Consider the following 12,555-nt stretch of genomic DNA (forward strand, 5'->3'; position numbering starts at 1 on the left):
GTTGGAGGAAAATCAAGGAAGCCCCAGAGATTGCACACATTTGTACATGTGAATTTTCAGTGATGCATTCCCAGTGCCGCATTTCAAAGGCTGACTCAGATGTTCTGTATCACGAGCAGGAACCAGTGACCTTTCTCTGTTGCCAGGGCCCCCAACTCACAGGTTCAAAGGTATGAACAATGGATATTCAGGAGGAGAATATATGAATATAATTCAGGAGGAGAGAGAAAGTATAATTAAGAAATTGAAAGGATCTAGGAAAAAACGGTGCTTTTAAGCCAAGTGTTTTTAAGCCAAGTGTACTCTTCATTTTAAATAATTCCTGCTATTCATGTTTGTGGGTAGCGCATGACTGTGTGCCTCACCAGTTTTCTCCTTGATCCCTAAACACAGGCTAGCTTATAGTTTAAGGTTGGTGCTGCTGTGGCTGTTTGAAGAATTTTCCTTGTTGTTTCACCTTTGTATGTTTGTTATAGCTGCTTATTACTCGAGAACACCTTTACATACATACACGATTGCTGGTTTTCTGCAGGGTGTTGATTTAAAGGAGCAATCTAGTTACATTGTTAGAGTTGACAGCTCAGCATGGTACCCTGGAAAATCGAAGTGGCAGTCAGCAAAAATCCGGCCAGTTTAAGGTATCCAGCCGCAGGGATTGATGTGAAGAGCGCCTGTTGGGTGGGCCAGGCTCACCCTCCAGGAGAATTGAAGAAATTCTAGATGACCTAGAGAGCTTCCTATTGTGCACTAGTCATTTCCATGGGGGTAGAGCTGCGAGGTGGATGAGATCACTTCATGAAAGGGGGAAGCGGGGCCAGTGAGCATCTACCCCATCATGCGCTTCATTGGCCTCGGGACCTGCTGTGAGTGTCCTGATAGCTGATGGTGTCCAGTGACAGGATGGACTGAGCTCGGATCATCCCAGGCCAGGCACCTGGCAGGGCAGGGTCACCCATCCAGTGGGGTCCTCATGGCCCCACCGCGACGCTTCTTGCCTGTGCCCTCCCCTCCCCCCAGCAGTGAGCTAAAAATAGCAGTTTGGTCTTTGTTTCTTATCTTTAAAGAGCGGGTAGATAAGTGTTTTATCTACTCAGGCTTTCTGCATACCTGGTGATCTTTTGGGTCAAGTAAGCCAACCTCATTTGTGACTACATGAGAAACAGTCATGTCTGGGTTGTTTTTTTTTCCCACCCTCACCAGCCCTTGTTACCAATAGCCTTTGCTTTTCCAATTCCATCTCCTCCATGGATTTTCCCCTCTTTTATACCTCCTCCCTGTCCACCCCAACACCCAAGTGTGCCGTGTCAGCCTGGAGCGACCCTGGGACTCCCCACCCCTCCATCCTCTGTGCTCTCACAGATGTACCTACCTGTGGGTGCACGCACACACGGGGGGGGGAAATGGAGAGCTCGTATACATATTACTTAATCGACTTGATACTCACTTGGGTCATTTCCCTGGGACATACTGGTTATTACGTAATACTGGTTACATTGTGATGCTGGGATGTGAACGCACCAGAGTACTGTGTTTCCCGCAAAGATGAGCCCTCGGCCGCCGCCCCTCGGCAGCTGCTCGTCCCATGGCCTTACCCGTCCCGGCGTTGCTCTCTCTCCATGCAGGGCTTTCACGTCTCTGTTACAGTCAGCACGCCCCAATTCTCACCTGCGGACCCACAGCTCTGACGTGTGACAAGTGAATACACGGTGGTGTCACTGTCCAGCTGGCTGAGCCAGTGTCCACTCTGTGAGAGCAAATGAAAAGGGATAGCACAGTTTGGGGGTGGTTGCTGTATATCCCCTTAATATTCCACTGAGGTTAAAGTGTGGCAGGGTTTGAGCAAATCTTGAGGATACGTGATAGCACCAAGCTGTTTATCATCTTTAAAAACGTTTTGAAACTTTTACAGCTTCAGCATTATTGAGCGCTTCATTTTAATGAACTCAATGGAGCCACCCGGAAGCTGTGGTCAGATGGCTCCTTGACATTGTGAAAGACAATGGTAGATGCAGACAGAGTGCTGTGAAATTCTGGGTTCAGCTGACCAGCTGCGTTTCAGTTGTCTCCCCATTATTGTTTCTTGAGGTGGCACGGGATGCACGTGTGCAGGAGCAGTACAGACGCCTGCACACGTGCACACACACAAATGCACACACACGTGCACACGTGCACACACACAACGTACACACACGTGTGCACACACACCGCAGGAAACTCTGACATTGGCTGCAGGCTGGGCCACTGCCACGGTCTCTCCATGGAAGCTGAGCCCCGCTTCTCCCCAGCTGCGGGAGGCGTTGTTTTGAGTCACAAATGGAGTCGTCTGCACAGGTTGTTCTTCAGGGCCATTTGGAAAGAAACCTACAAAGAGCCATTTTAATGACACCGTCTTGCATCAGTGGAACTAGATTATAGGTTGCCAAGTCATTTCTCTGTAGAAGGTAGAATGCACCTGTGACTCAAATGCCATGAGTCACTCCTACTTTTCCATAAACTGATTAGTTCTGTTAACTGTGGCTCTATGAAGGTAACCTGGTTGCTGGACGACTCTGCTGGAAGTCTCCCAGCCTTAGACCTCAGTCCTGAGAGATTATCCATGACACATCCCAGTTATTTTTGTTTATTAGCCTCCCCATAAACGTCCTTTCCAGGGATACCATAACTATAAAACTATCCTTAAGGTTTCCAGAATGGAGTTTTCCAAAGGCTTATCTAATTGCCTCTCCCCAAAAAATAACTCGAGGAGGAAGAAAGCAGCAAATTCCACTTGGTATTCCATTCAACCAAAACACACTTGGTCCTCGTGTAAACAACAGGTCAGCGCTTGATAACGTGTATTTGGCCAAAAATACTAATTGGGCACTAACTTTTAGGTTGCAACTCGGGTTCTACCCGAGTCAGCAGAGTCCATTGCCATACCGCCCAGATAAAAAGTAGCCTGGAAGCAGCTCTTTTATGTTGGTGCCACAGTGAGAGGAGGAGGGCGAAAAGAGCTTTCAGCCATAGACAGGTTCATCTGCCTTTAATACAAAAGGGTCAAGCCTGCGTGCTGGTGTTCCTTCCACTTTTGTTGTATCCCTGCACCTAGTTCAGGATGCTGCATTGTCAGAGTCTTGAAATTACCATTATGGGGCCTTGGGGACTTTATCTGGAATAACGTCAAGAAATAGTTGCTGAGGTTTTAGCACAAAGTTGTCGTGCAGATACACTTGTCCTGCTGGGTTAATGTGTTTTAGAAATAAGTATTAAGGCAGCCGCTTCATGGTCTCAGTTTTTGATGTTTTTTGTTTTTTTTGGAATGTTCTGTTGAATTCATGAGGTGGAGTATTAAGCCTCTTTGTCTGCAGTCCCCAGATTCCACAGCAGCCTCCCTGATCATGCTTTTCAGTTCGAGGTCTCGCGGTGGACTGGGGGACCCTCTTTGCCAGGAGGCACTGTTGGTAGTGAACACGAAAGATGGGATGGACACAGGGAGAAGCCGGGCTGAGAGGTTAACATCATCAACCTCATCAAGAAAATACACCATATGTATGCCCGTGGCTGATTCATGTTGATGTTTGGCAGAAGCCAACGGATTTCTGCAAAGCAATTATCCTTCAATTAAAAAAGTATATTTTAAACAAACAAACCAAATATACCTGGTGAAACATCTGGAGGTTCAGAAGATCCTAATTAGGGAAGATGGGCCCTAAAGGAAGTGGCTCCCTTTTGTAAGCACTCGTAAGAGATTACTCCTGAATTTAGGCCTTTGTTTCTTTTACGCTCTGTCAAGAGCCATGTCTGCCAAGGCGTCTTGTTCCTGAGCAGCACCCCTACCCCAGTTGCAGATCTGTGTGCAGCGTCCATACCTGCGGGACTTACTGGGCAGCACCGACCTCAAACATCCTTCTCTTGGCCTCCATGAGTCATGGAGACATCCTGCTTTCCCAGTATTTCTCCATCCCGCCTGCATTTTCAGACTGCTTCTTACAAGCCAGAAGCTCACAGGACTCCTTTAGGGACTCCTTTGGCGTGTCCAAATCGAGTCCCTCAGTGCCGGACGTTCTCTCTCAGCCCGGAAGCTGCCTGCCTTCCATTCACCCTCTAAAGAAACAAATCCCACATGGGAAGATGGGGAAGAATACAGCCTCACCGTCAGGTTCCTTGGGAGTTCTGGCCTGCCTCCTCCTGGGTTGGGGCAGCTGAGATGTTCTGGTCGGTCACTAGTATAAAAGGGGGTCTCATAGAAAACAGACTCTATGTCTCACCCACTCCCTGACCCTGAAAGTTACATAGTATAAGGGCCCTAAGGTGTTGAAGAATTTAGGGATAAGCTAGGAGAACATCCCTGTGGCAGCTAGATTGAGGAAGAGATACTCAGAGCATCCCTCTCAGAGACGATAACGTTTGACAGTTTGAAACATCTTTTAAGCTCTACGTGGCTTGAAGTAAAATTTGGTAGCTAAACCAAACTGGCATCGTCTTCTCCTTCCATATGATCACATTGGCAGCAGCCCTCTATGTTGGAGGCTGCGTGGCCTGCAATTGGGTCCTGTGAGGTTTTGACCCTGTAGCTTGGGTGGGGGTTTATTTCACACTGGGTTTAAAGCTGTTGGAAACCTGTTGCTGTTTTCTGGACACTCGTGTTTCCGGTACCACTAGAATTAACTCACTGTGTCTAGCAGAGCTAATCCTCGGGGTATGTATGACTTTATGAAGCTGATAAAAGCAAATGCAGGACACTCAGTAATGATGATTTCTTACACAAACAGCCATCAGTGGCCTATGTACACACCACGCCGGGCCTGCCCTCGGGCTGGGAAGAGAGGAAAGATGCTAAGGGACGCACATACTATGTCAATCATAACAATCGAACCACAACTTGGACTCGGCCTATCGTGCAGGTATGCGGTTTGCCCTGCAGCTTCCGTCACAGGCGCTCAGAAGCCAAGACGTCCACGACCCCTGCGTTCCCGAGTTTTAGGTACCGTTCTGCGGAACCCATGTCAAAAGAAGATCTTTTCTTGCAAATGCATTACTTTAAACATAGTATTGGCCTAAGAAAGAATTCAGTCCCTGACTCAGTCTCTCCCTAGAGGGTCCATTTTATAAAAAAAAAAAAAAAATATATATATATATATATATATATATGACCCGAAAGAGATTTTCAAGGGAAGAGCCTGTTGATCCCAGCGGGTAGCGCCCCTCCAGCCCCCCTTTTCTCTGAGGCTGGTTTTTCTGCCGGCTCGTGATTCACTTACTTCCCTGGAGTGTTTCCCCATCCCTCGCCCCGCCCCGTTGTTCCGTGTGGTCGGCTCCTCCACGCTTCCCACAGGCGCCCTCGTGACCGCTGGCCGCGCTGTCACTGGGTCCACACCCGCGCAGGGAGCGCCTCGCACGCCGCTAACTTGTGTTTGCCTCCAACGTAGCTCGCAGAAGACGGCGCGTCCGGATCCGCCACAAACAGTAACAACCACCTAATCGAGCCTCAGATCCGCCGGCCTCGTAGCCTCAGCTCGCCAACAGTAACTTTATCCGCCCCGCTGGAGGTGAGACGGCTACTCGGCTCCCCTGACCCCTCCTCACCCCCTCTTCTCTCCGCCGGGGGCGCGGGGCGGCCGCCCCCCTCTCTGGCCGTCGCTGTGTTCGTGGTGAGGGGTGTCCTCGTGCTGCGGCCTCACTCCATGCTTCCCATCCCTGGACTCTCACTGATTCTCACTGTCACGGGGCCGCGGCCACGGCGAGCCCCTGCTGGACGTGGGCTCCTCTCTTCCGAACTCTCCATTCTTGTGTTCCGCTCCTCACTGCCTGTTACCTCATGAGACGCGCACAGCAGCTCTTTCCAATCCCAGTGCTTCCGCTGAGTTTTTACACACAGCTGTCGCTTCGATCATTCTTCCTTCCTCCCTACTGTAGGGTCTTCCATCGTGTGGGCCTCGTGTTTCTGACGCGTGTCTGCATCTCTGAGTCACCGCTGGGCATCCGCTTTGCGCCCTCCCGTTTGTGTGGTCTTAGCAACATCCCTTAATATCACAAAGGCAGGAGACCAAACCTTTGACGCTGTAAACGTGACGGGCATCTTAAAGATGGCTGCGGGCTCCCTGCGCCCGGGTTTAGGAGGTTGATGAGTGGCAAGGGGAGATGCCTCCTCCAGGCTGCGATGTGGGTGTCCTGGTTAACAACTGTGCCCTCCCAGGTGCTGGTCTCCATCGATAGAGCTTTTTCTTTTTCTGCTCCAGAAATTGCCAGTCCGTCTCCATTAGACTGTGAGCTCATTAAGAGCAGGGCCACGTTTTTCTCCACCTTCTGTAAAATCCCCATCCATAATGGTTACTACCGAAAAGTATCTGGGGTTATGTACCGAGCAGCTATCAAAGGAGGGTGCTTATACTTACTTAATATTGTTGTGTATTGAACCAATAGGGAAACATCACAGTTAGATTGTTTTTTAAAGTAAGCAGATGACAGAAGCAGGTTTTTTTTAGGCGTTTCCCCCTGGTCCCATTTCAGAGAGAGGAGCGTTCCCTGACCCCCGGGGACGTGTTGACCCCTCTGAACCAGCGCGTGACGAGAGTTCTAACACTCATTATTATTCCTTAGGGCGCCAAGGACTCACCCGTACGTCGGGCTGTGAAAGATACCCTTTCCAACCCACAGTCCCCACAGCCATCACCTTACAACTCCCCCAAACCACAACACAAAGTCACACAGAGCTTCCTGCCGCCCGGCTGGGAGATGAGGATAGCGCCCAACGGCCGGCCCTTCTTCATTGACCACAACACAAAGACCACGACGTGGGTAAGGCCGCTGCTTTGTCTAGCTCCACTTTCGCCCCGAGGTCTGGCATCCGTCCCTGACTCGGTGCCCATGGTGCTTGCTGAGAAATTTCCTAGCACTATAGCATATCCCCTGAGGGTCTCCTGAGCCTTCACCTCAACTCCTCATGTAGGGGCTGGTGGGAGTGGGTGATTTACGGGCACGGACTCACGGCAACCCTGGGTATTGATGCCTTTTCCTCAGAGGACTCATGGGAAGCTCCAGTGTTGACAGTTTACCATAGTTTGGAAAAAAAGGTAGTGCTCCATATTGCCGGAATTTTGATGTTGCTGCTTCCTGTCTTAGGATGCTGTAACTTTATTAGGAATTCCAATCTTTTTACAAAGAATTTTTCTGCGTCACCTTTTTTTTGCATCTGTGTTGCCATTCCCCATCTTTATTTTTATTTGATGTGTCCTTTTAGCGTTCACAGTTTGCATAAGATAAGTATTTCACACTCCATTGCTACATTACACTCTTTTAATTGTGGGTTAGGAGACTTTGTAAATTTGATATCTCTTTTTTGTGATCATCTTGTCGCAGTTTTTTCCTTAATAACAGTGCTCGTCCTTGTACCCCTGAATCATGCACAAGGGAGAGTATATGTGTTGTATTAACTTTGAGAAAAATGAGATTAATGAAAAGGATGTATGCGTATCTTTACATTCCTCTGTTCGCTCTTCTTTCTTCAGGGCAGTCAGTGGTGGCTCATTGAAGGTAGCATAGAGTTCTTTTTAAAGTCAGTGCTGTTTTTCTGCTGTTTCATCTCTAGGCCAGTAGCTAATCTGAAGTGGGTCCTCAGGTTTCTGACTGTTTCTGATGCTCCCGAAGGTTTGTTTTCCTTCCTGCCCTTATATCCCCAGCTGACTATCCAGGAATAGAGTTGGGCTTGCTCTTTGTATATACTGCACTGCTGTTTAGAACTGGTGATTACATGAAATCCGGTTGAGTTTTGGTGGTTGTCACTGGCCCTGGCTCCTTGGTCTTGGACCAAGAGTCAACACATGCTTTAAATTCCCACTTCTAGAGAAGACACCAAATACACCCAGTTGCTAGAACAGCAGTGTCATGTGAAGGAAGAGACCTGGGCCCAAGTGGCCTGGACTGTCGTTTACACTCTGCCCATGGCACGATGGTAATTCAGTCCCTTATTTACACTCTGCCCATGGCACGATGGTAATTCAGTCCCCTGAGAATTGGATTAGGTTCTCTCAGATCTCACGGATCATGGTACAGTGTGTCTTCACGAGGACATTCTTAGCACTCGGGGCAGGACTGTGCTTGTTACTGCAGGACATTTAACATCCTTGGCCCCTGCTGCCGAATCCTAATAGCCACTGCCCCCTTCCCCACCCATCATACTGAAAACCTCGGAAGCCCCCAGGCATTTCCCAACACCCCTTGGTGAGAACCACTCCAATTTTGAAGTAAAGGAATAACCTGCAGAGAGAATTTAAAATTCAGATCTGGTAGCATTCGTTTGGTAAACTCATCACTACTTCTCAGACGTATAATAAATAGCAGTTTCATCTGAAGATAAGATTACGGGTTTGTGGCAACAGGAGAGTAATAGATAGGAAACTCCTTGGAAAATAGAGTGATAGAGATTGGTTTTAAAGTCTTTCCCCTCGCCCCGCCCCAGGGACATAGAACCTGTAAGCAGTCCTGCTACTGAACCCATTTCTACTTGCTACAGCATTGCTGGGATTTCAGTTCCTCAGCCAGAAATGGGAGCTCCAGAAATAGGGGGTGAATATTGTAAAAGTAGATGGATTAGTATATGGAGCCACTGTGGCTTGCCAACATAAGCTATGATTTTAGTAATTTGAACTAGCTTAGTAATCAAATCCCCTAACCTTTTCACAGCCTTTCACGCCATGACTGCAGTGTAATCGCAGCTCGGCAGGTTTGCTTTTAAATAGCACCCTCTTTATTTATTGCCTGCATTGTTGCTGAATGAAACCCAGTGTGAATTTCCCATTGCCCCTTTCGACCAGATACTCGTGACTCACTGATTTTCAAATTTCAATTTGTTAAAACAACGTTTTGTCACGGCTGCTGTCATGAAAATCCTGAAGGTAGCAACAGAGAGTTCCACCAGCCGTCACCACCCTTCCCCACTCAGCGCGGATGTCCTGACACGGCTGCGATATCCCTGCTAAACAAAGGCCCATCCGCAGCGCTGACTGTGGAGCACACGCTCTGAATATGTGTTTATTCTGACAAAAGGTGGAGGGATGGGCAGAAACGGGAAGATAATTTTCGGCTTAAAACCTGTGTTGAGTTACTTTGGGGGTTGCTTTGTTTTTGTTTGTTTTTTTTTTTAAAGAGAGAACAGCTATTCTTAGATTTGAGCATTATCATAAAAGAAAGAAAAACTGGTCAGACAGGTTGAGAGGGATGAAAATGGACGTCTTCCCTCTGCACCCCGTGCACGAACCAGAAGCTTCTCCTTTGTATACATTGATAGAGGAACCTTCCCTTTGCTTCCCCAGGCTGGTACTAGTGGTTAAGAACCCACCTGCCAGTGCAGGAGATGCGGGTTCGATCACTAGGTCGGGAAGATCCCCTGGAGAAGGAAATGGCAACTGGCCCCAGTATTCTTGCCTGGAGAATCCCATGGACTGAGGAGCCTGGTGGGCTACAGTCCACAGGGTCGCAGAGTCAGACACACACACACACACACACACACACACACACACACTTTTTGAGTCTATTAATAAAACAGGGCACAGGGCCTCTTGCACTCACGAATCACGGAGGCAGGGTGCCAGCCTGCTGTCGGCAATCAAGTCAGATAGTCAAATGCGCATCTCTTAGTCCCCACCGGGATGGGGGGGCTGTGGATCTCGGGGAGACCCCTAGGGAGGTGAGAAGAGATTACACGGGGCTTCAGTGTGTCTGTTTCTTCTGCTGAAGAAGCAGCTCAAAGCATGTGTGTGAGAACACATTTATGTCTTTTACAGGACAAAGCATCACCTTATTTCCATAATGAGAAAGGTTATACCTTAATTAAGTTTTAGGCTTGTTTTCTTTTCTACCCAGGTCTAAACCAATAAAAGTCACTGTAGTCCAGGCCTGGTGGTTGCTCCCTTCCAGGCTGGAAAAAGCACCACTGTCTTTTCAACCAGTCAGCATGCCCTTACTGTATCTGTTTTTAATAAGTCCACTAAGAAATTGCAGGTAGGGGAGACATGTGGGATCTTAGTTCCCCAACCAGGGATCAAACCCGTGCCCCTTCCCTTGGAAGGCGAAGCCTTAACCACTGGACTGCTAGGGAACTCCCCGAAACCTTTTTTTTCTTTTTTTTTTTTTTAATGTTGATTTTTGCCTTCTGTTTAAAGGGCCTTTCAACTGTATCTGAGGGAAGCAGTTGTGAAATACTGATGTGACTGTGAAGGCGGGCTCCTCCTGTGCCGAGGCAACGGAGAACAGCCCAGTTCTTGTCGTGGGTTTCACTCTTTCGTATTCACCTTGTCCGGGACCTCGCTAGGATTCCGGCTGACTCGTCCCTCCGGTTGTCCCGGCTCACACCGGGCCTGGCTGTTTTCCTGCCCTGCCAGCTGCGCCCTCTGTCGGTCAGGGGAGTCCGTGGGAGGGCGACTCCGCAGGGCCCCCTAGGCTGAGCCCGCAGAGCCTGATAGATGGCAGCTGCTGCCAGTGTTTTGATTTTTGTTAGTATAATAGAATCATGTGACCCGCCCGCCACACACAGGTGCCTCCAGCCCTCACATTCTCTGAGTTCCAGGTTCCGTGCCAGGCCATTGTAGCAGACCTGGGAAACGCAGTTTATTTTATTCTTCATGCTTCTTCCCCATCCCCAGTTGGTCACTTATGTTTAATTGCAGTTGTTTTTTTGTTTGTCTATTTATCTTCTTTCAATCAGCAGCTCTTTACCAGAAGAGCTGGGTGTCTTTCACAGTAGCCTGCATGTGTAATTCCAAGCATGGAGCATCCAGAAGCCCCAGCCTTGTGATCCCAGCCTCAGACTTTCTCTGAATCCAGCATCATCCAGGGCTGTGGGGGGCCCGGGGTTCCCCATGGTGGGGACATTACTTGGGCCAGCTCACAGTTAGTCTTGTGAGCTGTTTGGTGGAATTCACCATTCTAAGGTTTTCCTCTTTGCATGACAAAACAGTCACAGATGTTTACCAGATGATCAGCTTTTTGGACCTTCTAAATCCCAAAGCTACTTGTATATCTACTTAAACTGTAGGTGTTCCAGTATGCTATAGAATACTAGAGTTTTTTTAGGCCTCTAATTATCCGTTTAAAAGGTTCAAGATCAATTTCCATCAAAAACTGCTAATATGATCTATTGCTTCTATTAAGAGTTTGCTTATGGCTGACAGAAAGCACAGGTTGATTTGTGTATGTGTGATTTTTGTTGTTGTTGTTCTTGCCAGCCCCCTAAATCTGTCACTTTGTTATTACCTGGTGATACTAAGGGTTTATACTGTTCATTTGGGAGAAACATTTTAATTTTTAAATTTAAATTTAATTTTTTAAATTTTTAAAAATTTAAAAATTTTTAAAGCTTTGTCGAGGTATCATGCACATCCCATACAATTCACCCGTTTAAAATATACCTCAGAATGATGTTTAGAGCATCACACACATGTGCACCCATCACCATCATCAGTTGTAGGACATTTCCATCCCGCCAAAGGAAACCCCATGCCCATTAGCAGTCACACTCCATAACCCAGGAGATGTTTAATACAGTCTTGGCATATAAGCATATGTAACTGCGTATCTCCAGCAAAAAGTGAGGTTTATTATTTTCCCAGTTTTATACCAACTATTTCATTTTCTTGCTGACTTGGGAACATGCTGAGGCAGAAAACCTTTTAGTAATTTTAAGAGCAACAAAGGCTTTAACATTATTGAAATACAGGGTTGTTTTGGTTTTTTTTAAGATTTTAGGATGACTTTTTGTTTTTCTCTTAGGCTTATTTGGTTAATAATGTTATCGTTTTGTTTTCTAGTCTTTTGAGTTTAAAAGATTATCATTTTGTTTGTTTTCTAATCTTTTGAGTTTAAAATAGGGATTCCCTAGCTTGCCCTGCATTTTTAACTGGGTCTGTATAAGTGAAGGGGCAGCTGCTAGACTCAAAACCAGAACCTCTGGGCAAGTTCTTATTCTCTGAGACTCAGTTTCCTTGTTTAAGGGAGCAGAGATTATGTGCCCAACCTCCTAGCAAGGTGGCTGCAGGATCGTACATCTGACTGCTCTTGGTAAATTACAAAGCATGACCCAAGATGTCAGGGCATGTATTTTTCTTTCAGTGGTTCTCTGTGGTATCTGATAAAGCGTATCCCTTAAGAAAAGTATTTTGTGAACTTTTAAGATCTAATTTGTAGAACTTGGTCAAGAATCCCAGTGAAGTTCTTTCACAGGGATGTGACTTGATAAGATGTTGCCAGCTAACCTGGGGCAGGACATGCCTGGGCTGTCAGACAAGATTTCAAACTCTCAGCTTTAGCTGAAGAGAGGGTGGAAGGGAGCAACAGCAGACTCAAGTGCTGATGGAGAGGCTGTTGTTAACAGGCTAGCTGCGCTCATGCCAGGGCTCAGGGTCCATAGGGAGCCCCTCCCTGTGGACTAGGCCTCGTCTTCACCAGCATCCTCCACTCTGGTTTCCATGGTAACATCACTGCTGGAACCCTCTCCCTCTTCATCTGCTCTGCATCTTGGGAAAACCTTTTACTGAAACATTCTTACTCTCCTCCTTTCATCGAGGACAAGGAGGAAGAGTG

The 12,555-nt window shown here is 47.5% G+C and overlaps 1 protein-coding gene across 17 annotated transcripts in view; it reads left to right on the forward strand.

The window, feature by feature from the left end:
- NEDD4L (NEDD4 like E3 ubiquitin protein ligase) overlaps window positions 1–12,555 on the forward strand; it is a 381,755-nt gene that overhangs the window by 315,978 nt on the left and 53,222 nt on the right. For 14 of the 17 annotated variants that reach the window (XM_061400317.1, XM_061400318.1, XM_061400319.1 and 11 more), the window contains 3 exons: window positions 4,752–4,883; window positions 5,409–5,528; window positions 6,580–6,777. The exons of 1 other annotated variant lie outside the window; for it this stretch is intronic. In XM_061400317.1, coding sequence (XP_061256301.1) covers window positions 4,752–4,883; window positions 5,409–5,528; window positions 6,580–6,777 — 450 coding nt within the window. The remainder of the gene's footprint in view (window positions 1–4,751; window positions 4,884–5,408; window positions 5,529–6,579; window positions 6,778–12,555) is intronic. 2 more of the 17 variants (XM_061400315.1, XM_061400326.1) reach the window with 1 other exon arrangement.

Source organism: Bos javanicus, chromosome 24, assembly GCF_032452875.1.
Source record: "Bos javanicus breed banteng chromosome 24, ARS-OSU_banteng_1.0, whole genome shotgun sequence".
Taxonomy (NCBI): Eukaryota; Metazoa; Chordata; class Mammalia; order Artiodactyla; family Bovidae; genus Bos; species Bos javanicus.